Genomic DNA, 15,788 nt, shown 5'->3' with positions numbered 1-15,788 from the left:
CTTTCCTAAAGAAAACGAGACAAAACCAAATAGTCCAAAAAAATCAAAGCAGAAACTTCCCAGAGAGAGTTGAGGTTGTTTAAGTAACAAGAGTAATTGTTTTGTTGAGACTAAGAGGGAGCATTGCTATTCCCATTGCTATGGGCTGTCCTGCTCATGCAGGCTGGGGTGTGCTGCTGTGATAATAGTTGGCCTAGTGATCTCCCATCACCCATGTGAGTTGCCAGTGTGCTTGAGCAAGGGTCATTACAGATTCATAGAATCATAGAATCATTTGAGTTGCAAGGGACCTCTTAAGGTCAGCTGGTACAACTCCCCGGCAGTGAACAGGGACACCTGCAGCTAAGAAAGGTTGCACAGAGCCCCATCCAGCCTGACCTTGAATATCTCTTGAGACAGGGCATCGATCATACCTCTGAGCATTGAGATTCCTCCCAGTTTCTTGAGGCTTTCATTGTTTCTGGTTTAGTAAACAAATTTTCCCTGCCGCATCAGAGAACGAGCAGCCTTGAGGTAAGAAGTCAGCCTCCCCTTGTGATTCAGGGGAAACTCGAGCATGTAAAGGATCTTTAGATATGTATCTGTGATGGTTTCACACTGATGGGCAGCTAAGCTCTACAACATCACTCTCTCACTGCCCCTTGTCAAAAGAATAGCAGGAGAAAGTAAGATGAAAAAAGCTCATAGGTTGAGATAAGGACAGGGACATCACTCACCAATTACCATCATGAACAAAACAGATTCAGCATAAGGGAGATTAATGTAATTTGTTGCCTATTACTGCCTAGACCAAAGCAGAGAGAAACTAGAAGTGAACTAAAAACACCCTCCCATCATCTTCTACCTCCTCCCCATGAGCAGCAGAGGGAATATGGTCAATCCATAATGAACCATTTCAGACACTTCTTGATAGCTCTCTGCTCCTGTTCCAGCATGAGGTCCCTCCAGTAGGATGACATCCTTCCTAAAATGATCCTATATGGGCTTTCCATAGGTTGCAGTTCCTCAAGAAATGTTCCAACATGGGTCCTTACCACAGGGGTGGACTGCTCCACCATGGGCTTTTCTCCATGAGCTGCAACTCCAGAATCAGCTCCTGGAATACAGCGTCCAGACCTGAAGCCCCAACATGGGAAAGACGAGAAGCTTTTGGAGAGGGTCCAGAGGAGGGTCATGAAGATAATCAGAGTGCTGGAACACCTCTCTTACAAAGACAGGCTGAGGAAGATGGGATTATTCATGGAAGGGACGGTTCCATGCACACATCTACCTGCTCCACCATGGGCTGTATGAGGAGATCCGTTCTGCATGGTGCCCCATGGGATGTAATGGGACAGCCTGCTCCACCATGGGCTTCTTCACAGGCTCTGACCTCCTTCAAGCCACATCCACCATCATGGGCTACTCCTCTTCACAGGCTACAGCTCCAGCCCAGGGCCTGTGGGGGATTTCCATGAGCTGCAGCATCCTGCAGACCACATCCTCCTTCTCCACCACGGGCTCCTCCACCAGCTGATCTTTACATGCTACCCCACGGGCTGAGGGGAACATCCTGCTCCACCACAGGCCTCTCCTAGCTTATGGTCTCCTTCAGGCTTCATCCACCCTGTGGGCTGCTCTCAAGGAGTTCTTTTCCCAGTCTGTATATGCAGCTGGGATTGCTTTGACTCAAATGCAACAACTTGCACTTGGCCTTGTTGAACCTCTGTAGGTTTACATGGGCTTACCTTTCCTCTTTGACAAGGTCCCTCTGAATAGTGTCCCTTCCTTCTGTTGTGTCAACTACACCCACTCAGCTTGATGTCATCAGCAAATATGCTGAGGATGCACTCAATCCCATCATCTGTGTCACTGATAAAGATGTTGAAGAGAATGGATCTCAAGGCAGACCCTTGAGACCCCACAATGGCTTTTATGGTCCTTTCCTGATCCAGAGGCCATCAGCTTAGGAGTGCCCATAGGAACTGCATTGTTGAGAGGATTCTTCCCCTGCAATACCTCACATTTTAGCTTTAGTGTGAAAGCTGTCAGCCACAAGGGCAAAGGAAGGCAGTACAGAGGCAGTCTTACAAATGCTGGCAGTGAAAATTCAAGGAGCTGTGGGATTTGGTGACAGCTTCACAGTGGTTTTGAAGGCATTAGAAGTATGTAAATGGCAAAGAGACCCTAAGTACCACTGAGGATCTGGGCTCAAATAGAAAGTAAATAAAGACTCAGCAGGAATGTTGTCATCTCCCTGCTAGGATGGTTTAATGTACACATTTATAATTTCTTTAGATAGCATAATGATGGCTTCACAAGAAACACTTCTGTATAAATAAATCATCTGTCCATCGCAGAGTTCTGATGAAAGGAGATTGTATGTCTTCTTCCTGTTCTAGCAGCCAGGTTTGATTACTGATACATGCTTTTTCATTTTTTTCCTTTTTTTTTTTTTTTTTTTTTCTACCACTTCCACATTATCTTGGTTTGCAGTCTTAATAGGAAAGTACTGCGCAGCTGTATGATAAGGTAAACTGAGGGAGATGGGACACTTTGGTGTGACATTGGGTGACAGCCTTTGAACTGAGTACACTGAAATCACAGCTTGTGAGTTTGTCATGGTTGGAGAGAAAAGAAAGTCTACAGCACCTGATGTTCAAATCATTGCACCCTGTTCTTTCCTTTAGGGACCACTGTGTGCTGCTCTTTGTTGTTCACATAAATCATAGGAATTTCATCTTGCTAGGAGAATCTCTCAGCAGGACTGCAAAAGGGACTCGGGAGCTTTCAGACCTTTGTGAGTCACAGACCCAGGAGAGCATCGCTACCAAGTAAAAGGGAGACATGAGAAAATTGGAGAAGCTGACTGTATGTGTTCCCTTGTTTCTGTTTTAGGAAGCTCCCATTCCTGCACCCACTATCCCACTGCCATTAGATGAAGGAGCATTTCAACTGGTTGCAAGAACCAAATTGGAAAATGGAGCACAGTGCTACTGCTTTCCTCCACCAGCCTTATTTATTTTTGTTGTGATGTAATCCCCTTCACTTTTCATTTCTTCCAGCAGGAGAGTGCCTATGCAATATTCATAAGGAACTGGGCTCTCCTCCATGGACTCTTCTTAGGCACCATAAATCAGTGCATTTCACTGCATTGCAGACTTACTTTTCTTTTTGCTTCCCAAAGGTCTATGAAATGTGTTGTTGCACGTGAACATAGTTTCCTTTGGGTGCCAAGGCACACCTTATGTTTTAGTTGTAAGACTCTAGGGTTCTCAGTAATGTGCATTGGCCTTGAGGATCCTGTTACAACACTCTCATGAATTCTACAATTCCCTGACACTTCTTGTCAGAAGTGTATGCAGAATAGGTCTGATTCTGTCTATCTGCTGATGCTTGGGACTGTTTGAATTTGTTAGGATTGGCAAAAGCCTAGAAATTTCTATTCATCCTGCTCACCAACTGCTACTGGAGGTAGTTCTGTAGGACAGCTTCTCATGGGGTTTCCAGTTGGCTCTTTTCCTCACACACAGCTGTTGAGGCCCAACTGGGGTTGGGGGTTAGGCAATTTATGAAATGAAATGAAGCTCAGACCACTCATTATTGAAGTACTGGGACTGGGCAATAATTAGAGCAAGGGGCTGAATTAGAATGGAATTTTTGGCTTTTCCTGAGCCCAGAAGACAAGAAGATCTGTCTCCAAGAAGAATAATGTTGTGAATGCTGGAAGCTGCTGTACAATTTATGAGGTTTGCATTAGACTTTCTGTTGAAACTGAGTCTAGATCTGGAAGCAATCAAGCTGGAAGGCTATGCACAGAGGTGGGAGAAAGACCTCTGGCTTCTGTGTCTTTCTTGACTGAGGGTTACATCAGCTCATTTCTCTGCAAAACCAGGATAATAAGTGAGAATAACATATTGCAGTCAATGAGGATGGGACTGTGGGGCATGAAATCAGACTGAAACCACACTGGAGCTTTCTGGTGTGGAGGGCTTTCCTCCCAGTGCTCCTGCATTCCGTTGTTTTTCACAGGAGACTTCTGCAGCTGCTCGTCTCACTGTCGTACAGAGTATTTTCCCACTTGTATATCTGAAGGATCCTTATCATACAGCACTTCAGCATCAAATTTCTCTGCAGTGGAAGGCAGCCTCCGTCTCAGCAGGTGTCTCGATGCTGTTTACAGGACACCTGTCAGCTCTTTTGGCTCCCTGTCCCCTCTGCCTCCTAATTATAAATTTGTGGATTGCTGCAGCTATGGGCTTTTTTTTCTTCTCTCTTTTTTTTTTTTTTTTGTTCCTTGTGCACAAAATGTCAAATTGCAGAAATTAAAAATGTAAATGATGGTGTCTAATTAACCAGTTGACAGCAGAGCACAGCTGCGAGTGACAGTGACTGATTACCTTCTGCAAACCTTGTCCTCCAAGACCTGCCTTACTCAGGGGATGAAGGACTTAAAAAATAGTAACTTCCTTAAAGAGACATTGCTCTGCTGAGAAAGTCTGATGCATGGGCAATGGTCCTGGAGGCCTCCATGTCCAATGGATAAAGCCCCAATCCTCCTGAACTCGAGGTGGATTTTTCCCAGTCAGAGAGGGATGGAATTCTATTGCTAGAAACGTGATATAACACTAGCAGCATAGCTGTTACTGGGATAGACTTTGAGTGGGGAACATAGATAATCTTAGAAATGTATGCAAATCTAGTAGTATAGATGACACAGAAAAGGATGTAAGGGAAGTTTTTTGTGTGGGAGCAAAAGCCTGAGGTCTCAGAGGGTGAAGAGAACAGTGGGACTTCCCTATGGGACTGGAGGTTTCAGAGCTTTTGAATGCCTGACAAAGGAGTCCAACAGCAGATCTTATTCCTTTGACAACGTGGATAAAGTTAACAAGATGTTCTTTGGGATCTCAGTCTCAGAACAGGGTTGAGTGATTACAGCATTTATCTATTATTCAGGAATAGTGGCTCACTCTAATTTCTGTTTTAGTCTTCTTCACTGCAAAAGAAGGGTATGACAAGACATATCATTGATGCTCTAGAAGAGCCTAAGAGTGTTAAGTTTATTCCATATTGTTGATGGCTTTCAGTTATTGTCTCCATGCTATGTCCCTTCAAGAAACACTGTAATTCTCTCTCCCAGGTACTATTCGGACATTGCCAAAATGCCAGCAATCAGTGACCAGGACATGAATGCATACTTGGCTGAGCAGTCTCGCATGCATATGAATGAGTTCAACACTATGAGTGCACTCTCGGAAATATACTCCTACGTTGGCAAGTACAGTGAGGAGGTAAGAGCCTCAGAAAGGGAGAATTTCTGCAGAGCCATCAGACAATCCACCCGTTCTGATAGCTCAGCATATGGCATGGCTGCCTTTCTTCATCCTGGATGAGGGGATGATGGATTTAGGGAATAAAAAAATCTGGGATCTGGAGAGTTTGTTGGTTTCCCCAGGACTCTTCCATCTGATTCTCCATTATTTTAATTTTCTGATATTGGTCAATCAAAATTAACTGGCTGTAGCTGATAATCAGAGAAGATCTCCATAAACTCTTCATCACACGTGGCCAAAAGTTGTTGAGGCATATATGCCCAATACCATTTACAATACCATAAAGCACCCAAGAATGATCTGTCAAACATGAAACAGATGTTATGGGTATCAAAGACCAGATGAGATACTTTAGAACATCTGAAGTGGCATGGCAAGGTAATGAAGAAATCTGCCAAATAATTCATAGAATCATAGAATCACCAAGGTTGGAAAAGACCTAAAAGATCACCCAGTCCAACCGTTCACCTATTCCCAATAGCTCCTACTAAACCGTGTCCCTCAACACAACATCCAGCCTTTCCTTGAACACCCCCAGGCTCGGTGACTCCACCACCTCCCTGGGCAGTCCATTCCAGTGCCTGACCACCCTTTCTGAAAAGTAATACTTCCTCATGTCCAGCCTGAATCTCCCCTGCCGTAGCTTGAAGCCATTCCCTCTGGTCCTATCACTAATGACACGAGAGAAGAGGCCGACCCCCAGCTCACTACAGCCTCCCTTCAGGAAGTTATAGAGAGCAATGAGGTCTCCCGTGAGCCTCCTCTTCTCCAGGCTGAACATTCCCAGCTCCTTGATCTTCAAGATGCTAATCCATTTGATTTGTTGCAAAGCAGAGGTTTGCATTCAGCCACATCAGCACCAAACTGCCTGCCCAACTCCCTTCTGGCTGACTGACCTGCATTGTATGATCTAAGCTAAGTTTGGGGCTCACTTTTCTCGTAGGGAAAATTAGCCCTCATCTGTTGCTGAAAGGTACTGGACTTAGTTGTTTTGAAAAATAAATATAAAAACAGAGCCATGTCACTTCTTTCTCTCTCTTTTTCCAGATTCTCGGAGCCCTTGATCAAGATGACCAAGCTGGGAAACAGAAACTTGCCTACAAACTTGAACAAGTCATAACCCTCATGAGCATAGACAGCTGAGAACTGTCCTGCCAGGGACACCCTGGGAGGGATAAACCAAGTCGTGCCTCACTCAAGATCATCATCTTTACCAAGTGCAAGTTTTGATTGGCTGTAAGCAGAGTCACCTGAACAGCACTCCTCTCTCTCTCTCATTTCTTTCTCTTTCAAAATCTGTGGACAAAGTGAGAAATCCCCAGGGTTTACAAGAAAAGATTGCAGAGGAATCTTAGCTCTGGGGATATCAAGACATTTAGGTGAAGCTCTCATTTTCACAGCTTCCCCTCTGCCTTTATTCTACAAGAGAAAAAAAAAGAACAATTCCACAGAAACAAAGCAAGACAAAACAAAACCCTCCCCCAGCATCGCATCATCACTCTGCAGATGGGAAATCGAGAGGTCACCTCTGTCATGCTGCTTTAACTGCCCTCCTGGGGATGTAGCCTCCGGAGTGGACATAGAAATGAACTCAGTATTACTAAATGTCTCCCCAACGGGAAGGCAGCTTGCCTGCAGGGATCCTGAAGGGTAGGAGGAAATCAAGATCCTCTCCTGCAGAGCCATTGCAACTCTATCTCTTGATAGGGACCCACTGGGAGAGGAACACCAAGGCTCCCCGCAAAATGCCACAGCTCCGCCAGAGTGGGAACACTGTGGCTCTTATCTGCCTGGGCAAACAGCGGTGTAGTTGCTCTCTTGGGGCAGTAGAAGGGTCAAGAAGGGAGGATGGAGACTAACAGTCTCCTGCCCGTGTGATTCATATGGTTATTCTTATTTTTCAAAGAGACCTGTGTTCCCCTCCGTCTTTCCCATTGTGTCCTGTTGGTCGTAGCACTGCTGCAAAAATGCTCTCTCTTCTCAGTGGCATCCCATTGGTGGTGTTTCTGTTCCTTCTGGCAATGGACAGCACAGCATCTCCTTTGCCCCACCTCAGCTTGGAAAGCAGGAACCACAAGTCTCGCTTTGTTCCAGACAAGGAGCGTGGCCTCAAAAAAACCAACCAGAGGGTGTTTTTTTTTAAAGCTGTTTGTTCTTTTCATTTTTATTTCCACAACTGAAACAAAGCTATTTTTTTTTTTGATGGAATATAAGAAGGATATTAAAGGGCTTGCTGTGAAGCAAGGTAGTGCATAGGACTGATGGTAGAAGCCTTCCTTCAAAGCCACTCTGAAGAGGAAATATCATCATATACTTTGGAAGGAAATCTTGGAAGAAGCCCAAACGAAACACTGCAAAATTTTCTTCCATCTAGATACTCCAAGTCAAACTGCATGTTTTCTGGAGATGCACAAACTATTGTAAGCTCATTTGCCTTTTGGTGCCAACTCCTGGCCCTTGCTCTTTTACATTCTGGAACCAGCAGGCCTTGTTGAAGGCACAATTGCTGACTGTGACGTGTTTGCTCTCTCTTTGCACTTCCTATCCTTTCAGAGATCATTGTCATCACAGGACAAGGATGGGTGATCACCTTGTTCTTTCCTCTGTTCGGCTCCTCCAGAAGATCTACATCTCAATCTATTTCAATGCCAACCAAATAGGAATGAGCTCCTGCATCCCTTCTGCATTTGGCCAGTTTCTCCTGCAGCTGCTGGCCTGTTTAACACTGTGGTTCATTGCAGTGGAAGAACCATTGCTGCAGAGCCTTGAGGGAACTGGAAAACCTTGGATCTGGTATACCACAGAGGCAGAAGCCAGGTCTGTGTTGATCTCGCCTGAATGGTGCTCAATAACAAGTGGAGGATTGGCATCGTGTAATGAAGAATCAGTCCTCATCCATCTTTCACCATCCTCCAAGCTACAGCCTTGGTTTACTTTGCATCTGGGTAGATGAAGGGGTAAAGACAGGGTGTGTAAATTGATTATGGAACAAGTGTATTTGGTTTTGTTCATGCTTCTTGCTAGCAAGCCTGAACCTCTTCAGAGCAATGGCTCATAAGTGTGTGTGAAGGAGGAAGTGGTGCAGGCAGGGGTCAGATAGCAAGCAGATTCCATTCAGCCAAACATACACTCAAGTAAGCAAGTGTTTCTCAAACCATTTAAAGAACAGCAGTCCAAAACTGGGTGCATGTATGGGGGGAGAATATCACAAGATTCATACTGAAACAGCAAACTTAGGGACACGTCTTGGTTTTAAAACCCCAGACATTTCTCTTTATTATAATTATTATTATTTTGTGTGTGTGCGTGTGTGTATCTGTGTGCGTGTGTGCGTTATTTCCTTTTTAATTTTGCTTGCTTTCTGTTTGATCGCTGAGCTGATGGACTCATCATGCACCTTATGGACATCTCAGCATTTTTAAGAGGCCTGCGCAAATGGGGATGATTTGGTTTGGTTGGCTCTGCCATGGTTTTGTTGATCCATTTTGTAATGCTGGGGCATGTTCCAGATCCATTGATTATGGCTGTGAAAGTGGGGTAGATGTCCCACCAGAGCCAGCAGTAAGAAAACTGCAACAACAACACAAACACAATATTTTTTATAAGTACATAAAAAGGAAAATTAAAAAAAAAAAAAAAAAAAAAAAAGGAAGAAACCAAAGGTTTTGACAAACAAAGTGCCACGAAAGATAAATATGGACCCTATTGTCATGCCTTGTACTCACAGCTGGAAGGTAGGAGTCTAAGGACAAATAGCTGGCTTGGAGGGAAGTGGTTATGAGTGATGGGCTATACTGCCTGGACATGTGCATACAAAAGGAAAAAGAAGCTGTTAAAAAAGAAAGAAAAAAAGAAAGAAAGAAAGAAAGAAAGAAAGAAAGAAAGAAAGAAAGAAAGAAAGAAAGAAAGAAAGAAAGAAAGAAAGAAAGAAAGAAAGAAAGAAAGAAAGAACAAAAAAAAACAAATAATCAAAGTGAACTGGCATAATCCTGCACTGTTACTGAAGTCAGAGGAACACCACAGGAGAAATCTGAGACTCACCTTGCTTCTTTTTGATGTTTTCAGGGCTGTGTTTTTGTTTTATTATGGTTGTTTTCCACCGTTGCTGGTTTATTTCTTCTTGCTGGTACAGAGTTTTTCAACTGTAAAAAAAATATACGTATATTTCAAGAAAAACTTGAACACCTCAGAGACACTGAGAATGATACGCTTATGGGAAATGGGAAGCACCATGAGATTGGTATCTTGATCCCTCCCGAGTTCCCATTTAGGCATTTCCTTTTTTTCTCAACTCTCTTCTCTCTCCTACCCCAGGATTTGAAAGAAGATTTTGTATTTCAATTCTTTCATCTCCTCCTCCTTTTCGTTTTACTTCTTCATTTTCTTCTTCTTTAACTTTGGTGCTTAAGATGGTTTTGGTTTTCACTTGGAAAAATGGTCCAGAATTGTGGTGTAAATGTGTGGGCTTTGTCCTCTGTCCCATTTGCTGTCCTCCTCCTTTCCATCCACTGTTCCAGCATCTACCACAGTCTACGAGAGGTCTCGGCATCTTTCTTCCCACCCTCACCTGTTTGAGCTAATTATTTTTCTAAATGCATGTGAAATACAATTAAAAACAAAGACACAAGCAGAAGAATGAGCCCTACTATGACATAGATGGGTTCTTTTCCTCTTCCTTTGCCTTGTTACCCCCCAACTCCTCACTTTACCACAAGCTTGACCAAAAGTGTGCCATGTGAGTTGTATTTCACACTGGTTTTCAAGCCTCACAGTAAGAACAGGAGACAAAACTCCCAGAAGTTGACAGGTTACTGGTATACCAGATAACTGACTGATGTTTCCATTTTTTCTCAAACACTGCAATCAACACAATGAATATTGGCACTTTCAGTACCATCAGAAATATGGAAAGAGAATGTGAGTGAAGACTCCCTGTGGTCCGTCTTGAAGAGCAGAGTTTTTTCCATTGCAGAGTTTGCTTTGAGAATTGGTGTCTAGGTTTGAGGAACCATTCTGCAACATACTGTATCCTCTTTGTGAGTGCATTCACCTATCAATGTCACAATGAGCTGAGGCACAATCCATCATGTCACGTCCTTCTGCAGCTTGAGCCATCAAACTGGAGTTGTGGGAAGAGTTATCTAGAAGAAGGTGTTAGAGATTGGTAGCTCTTGAACAAACAGCATGTGAGAACTAGGAAAAAGGAGAAATGTAGACTCTCAAGGGCATCTTCATCTCCTAACACACATCAATCCTTCTCTTCCCACACTTCACTCTGTCCTGAATATATTTGAAGATTTGGTCCATTATGGCATACACCAGCCTTGCTCCATTGGGCTTAAGCCAATTTTCAACATCTTAACCCCTGCAGTTGTCTTGCCATACCTCTCAACACTAGAGAACATAAAAAGTAGTTTCAACATGAAGAGGATTTACTAGCAGAATTCAGATTGGTATTTGTTTTAATTGAAATGTGCTTACTGAAAGTTTTAGATCTTGTGCATTACAGGGAAAAAGACAGGATAATATTATTGTTTTTATTATTTATAATTATGCTATTGAAAACTGATAGATAAAGTTATAGAAATCCACGGTCACTCCTACTGTTGAGTAAATCAACCTAAATAGTACATAGAATCATAGAATTATAGAATGGTTTGGGTTGAAAGGGACCTTTCAGATCATTTAGTTCCAACCCCCCCTGCTATAGGCAGGGACACCTCCCACTAGAGTAGGTTGCTCTCAGCCCCATTCAGCTTGGCCTTGAATGCTTCCAGGGAGGGGATATTCACAACCTCAGTGGGCAGTATTAGCTAAATGCTGGGATACCTATGGTGTAACAACCTAAGAAAAAGCAGGTAATGCCAAGAGCAAAGTTTTACTTTGTTTTAAAGTAAGCCACAACACAAAATGCAGATCTGTATTTTCACATGGAATATGAAGAGCTTTGAGAAGAAATACTTCTATGTGGAATATTCGTCCAAAGGAAGTCTAAAAACCCAAAAGGACTGAGTTCCAGGGCTTCTCTTAGTGGGACATACAGTTGTGTCTCCACCCTTGAGTCCTTTAATATACAAAAAAGAAAAACCTGGGCTGCTGGAGATGACCAGAACTCTTCTCTCACATCACCAAGGCATCAGTAATACAAGTCATGCTTCACCCTTTCCCAGTAGCCAGAAAAAGCCCATGAAGCAGATGTATCTGATAGCCTGGATAAGTAGTTTCATGCTGTAAAGGGAATGACAAAGAGGAAGAAAACTGGTTCTGCTTCTCGAACTCCTGGGGCAGGCTCTAATATGTAAGAGGTTTGTTCCATCATAGCAATGTATTGTTCTCTGGGTGAGCAGTGGCCACTGCTAATAGGGGAAGATGCCATGACCAGATAAGCACTTACCTGTAACCTCATCAATCCCTGATAGTCCTTTCTTCTCCTTGGTTTAGCATGTAGCTGAAGGAGCTGGATAGAGGGCTCTGTTTAAAAATGTGCATGTTGGCCCCACTAGGTTTCTTTAGATTTTTGGTAACTCACCAGAAAGTGCACTCAGGAGACCCAGTTTATGTATCTTCCACCCATGAATGAGGAAATCAGTACAAAAATCCAGCTCTTGAATAATTGCTCTTGTCTAAATGCCTGTAAGCCCTCCTCTCCTGGAAGAGAAGGAATCCCTGGGATGACTAGGGAGTCCAGGAATGGATTTGATTATTTTAATTATTTACACAGGAAACTGTCTTTCTTTGTTGGCACAGGCCTCACTATGACAGCGTTGGGTAAAGAGGTACTGACATAACCTTAGTGATTCCAGGGCAGTTTGGTCTGTGTTATCTGATGAGTAGTAATATATTGTCCTTTGGGGCAGAGGGAGATCTTGGACTGCCCTAGCTCTTGCCATCCAAGTTTGGTTTGCTGTGGAGCAGACAGCTGAAAGCCAAGAGATGCTCCACGTCATGGTGTGAACCTCAGCCTCCTGGCCATTCACTGCTTGAGTTTTCTTGCTTTGCATCCAGCTTTGTCTCCATTTCAGAGTATAGTTGAGTCCATAGTGTTCTGCAATTATCCCTCATGTCTGCCACTGTGCAAAATTCCTTCCCCTCTGAGAGTTGTGTTGTCCTATGGAGGATAAGTTATGCAGAGAATGCTCTGAAAACAGAGCTGGTCAATCACGATTGATTTAGGACTTCTCAGTTCTCTGCACTGTTAGAGAAGCACCCAAGGACACAGTGGCTTATGGCAATTAATTAATATGCAAAAGAATGACAAAAGAAAAAAAAAAAGGATTACACTTGGGAAGAATAAAGCCACTACAAAACAAACAAACAAACAAAAGCAACAAAGCAGAGAGGATATAAAGCTGCTCAGTCCAACCAATCTGTTACATGCATGATTTCTGTTGTCACTGTCATGGTTCATTTTTTTGTTTGTTAATCTTCTGTTCTAAAAGTGGAGAATTTACCTCAAGAATTTCTTTCTGCTTGGAACCAGATCACCTCAAAGATACCTGCAGCAAAGAGAAGCATGCAGGGAAGCTCAGCAAAGTCAGCCTGCTTATGGAAAATGGGGGGAACAGGACATTTAGGCTCTTTCAACATCCCCTTCTCTTGCTGGTGTGATTTGAAACTGAGGACAGTATTTCTGAGCAGGAGAGGATGCTGTTCACTTTCAGGTAGACTGGAACACAAGAACCAGTCAGAGAAACCAAGGCACACTGTCTGAGCTTGACATCCTTTCTTAAATATCTTAAAGAAACTTGGTGTTACTTAAAATTTCTTCACTGCTCTTTCCCCATTTCCTGGAGAAAATCCACTTTCCAGCCCAGGGTGGGGTAAGGAAGCAGAGATTAGGTGCTAGCTAAATGCTCCCAGCATTTTCCCCAAGATGAGAGGCAACTGGATTATTTAATGCCACAAGACAGGCCCTTCCTAGTGTCTGACCCTGTGTCTTGATGTACACACAAGCCCAGAAGTCTCATTCTCTGTTTTTTGCTAAAGCTTCCACCTTAAGTACAAAATCAATGTAAAGACATATCCTTTCACTACAGTGTTACTAACAGCCTCAAAGAGATGTCAAGACAGCATTAGAAAGGAGGTTGGGATCCCTTTTTTTTTAGGTTGTTGTTGTTGTTGGTTTGATTTTCTTTTGAATTGATCCTAGTTAAAAAATAAAATAAAATCTATACTATTTAAATTGGAATCCCATTGTTACTTGGTAAAGGCAAAGCTTCTGTACCTTTGTTATAATTAATTGTATACCTGTGTATGTAAATATAAGGCATTCCTATTTTGCAGTCCAGAACAAAACAAAACAAAACAAAAACAAAAAAAAAAAAAAAAAAAAAAAAAACAAAAGAAAAAAAAAAAAAGGAAAAAAAAAACTTATTTGTAATATAGAATAAAGTTTATTAAAAAAAATAAAGAAATAAAAAGTGTGCTGGGCTGTGATTGCTGCTTCCTGCGGCTGAATGGAGACAGAGGGAGGAAATTCAAGCAAAAGGATACTATGGAGACTGAAGAGGTGGCAAGTGATTAAAGCAAGTCCATTTCATATCTATTCCATAGGAGCCTTTCCCAAGTTCAGAGTTTCTCACCATTCACAATGCATGCTTCCTCAGTGCTCCAGTCATGAGTTGGTGGTATTTTGGCCTTGGCTTCATACTGTTGCCCATGGGCTGTGCTGATGAATAGTGGTGGGGGTTGAATTCCCACCTGAGCAGCCCCCAGCTACATCTCCAGAGAGAACAACGGCCCAAGAACTGGCATGCTTATGACAATAAATCACTGTGAAAAATTTTCTTCCCCCAATAGTTCCTCCTTCTGTCCCTTTCTCCTTCTCTGCCTCCCTGCCTTCCTTCTTATGAACCTCTCTTTTTCATTTGAACCTCACGTCTTCCTTTGCTTCTTTATTTTCCTCCCTCTCTCTCTCTCTCCCTGTTAATGCAAGAACTCGTGCATTGGGTTGTTTGAAAAAAAATATAGTGCAGTCCAGACAAGTTACTCCTTTCCATCTGCCTTTTGAGTGTCTTCAGGTGTGCATTTTGAAGACAGATGACAAGTTGTTGAGGTAAATGATGCCAGCAAAGGAACCAAATTCTGTGGCCTTGAAAGTCTTTGATGGGAACCAGCCTCTGACTCCTTTGCCATTACAGCAGAGTTGCATTCATCACACTGGGTTTCAGACCTGCAAGAGCTGCAGGCAATTTCAGGTTGTCAAACACCCCCAGTTCACTTGTTTCTTTTCTTCAGCATGTCATGCTGGATCTGAGGCTGCTGCTGAGACAAACTGATTGCAGCACTCATAGTTGGCCACAGAAATAGAATCATAGAATCATTAAGGCTGGAGAAAGCCACTAAGATCACCTAGTCCAACCATCGACCCATCACCACCATGCCCACTAAATAGGGTGAAATTGTAATTCCTCACTTGTTCTCTGTCTGCCCTGGCTGGAGGCAGAGGATGCATCCCTCTCCAAGGACCAATTGCCATGGGCAGATCTGCAGCCTTCTCATCACCAGGCATGACTTCAGAGGGGCCCTGCTCAGCATACTTGTTCAGAGCTTAAGATCTCCAGGCAGCAAGAAATGCAGCCTTTCTCCCCTTCTGCCTCAGACCCCTGCTATCTTCACAGAAGATACAGAGCAGTGAGGAACAAGTGATGGACACTCTTGGAAAGGCAGCTTAGCCTAAGGAAAGAAATTAAAATCTTTTTTCCCTTTCCTACAGCTATCCATAAACACCATGCTCCACTTATCTTATGGTGATGCTTTCTTTTGAATGGCTGTTGCAAAGTAGCAAATCTGTAATGAAGAAGGTTATGTCCTCTGGGACTGATGACGAACTTGGCTGCATTTGCACTGCTTTGACATGGTTTAACACATCATCATCATGTGTCCTGATAGACAGAGAAATTGACCTGAGATACCTCCATTGACAGCAAAATGGAGATGAAAGATTCATACTTGATTTTCTCTGACCATGCTCTTGAAAAGACAAAGAATTTTATGCAAAGCCAGGTCCCTTTGAAGCTGCAAGGGGGATGTAATGGTGGAAAGTTCCTAAACTGCCACTGTGTATAACACATGCACGACAGTGACGTGGTAGAGGAGCTGCCCTTCTGCTCACTCTTGATCCCATGTTCCCCAGTACACACAGTGCTGCTGTTAGCCGTGAACCTTCCCTGGCCCACAAAACAGGGATACAGCTCTTATTTTCAGTATCATCCGGGCACACAAGATCAACATTTCTGCCAACTTCCTCTACCTTCACCTGCCTTCATAGAACCATTTGAGTTGGAAGGGATCCTAAAAGTTCATCTAGTCCAACTTCCCCACAATGAACAGGGTACCTTCAGCTAGATCAGGCTGCTCAGAGCCCTATCCAGCCACACCTTGAGCATCCCCAGGGATGAGACATCCACATCTCTGGGCAACATGTTCCAGGGAATTTCTCATTGCTCCCCTTTTACTGATCACGTACCACTGTTC

The 15,788-nt window shown here is 43.3% G+C and overlaps 1 protein-coding gene across 3 annotated transcripts in view; it reads left to right on the top strand.

Annotated features, from left to right (window-relative positions):
- Positions 1-13,494, top strand: part of PLXNA4 (plexin A4) — a 445,689-nt gene extending 432,195 nt beyond the window's left edge. For all 3 annotated transcript variants that reach the window (XM_052680712.1, XM_052680714.1, XM_052680713.1), the window contains exons 31-32: positions 5,120-5,270; positions 6,360-13,494. In XM_052680712.1, coding sequence (XP_052536672.1) covers positions 5,120-5,270; positions 6,360-6,455 — 247 coding nt within the window. In that variant the 3' untranslated portion in view covers positions 6,456-13,494. The remainder of the gene's footprint in view (positions 1-5,119; positions 5,271-6,359) is intronic.
- Positions 13,495-15,788: the final 2,294 nt, after the last annotated feature.

The sequence above is a fragment of the Tympanuchus pallidicinctus genome, unplaced genomic scaffold (assembly GCF_026119805.1).
Source record: "Tympanuchus pallidicinctus isolate F22 unplaced genomic scaffold, pur_lepc_1.0 scaffold19, whole genome shotgun sequence".
NCBI lineage: Eukaryota > Metazoa > Chordata > Aves > Galliformes > Phasianidae > Tympanuchus > Tympanuchus pallidicinctus.
Note: the sequence above shows the minus strand (reverse complement) of the source record. Positions and strands in the feature narration are given on the sequence as shown.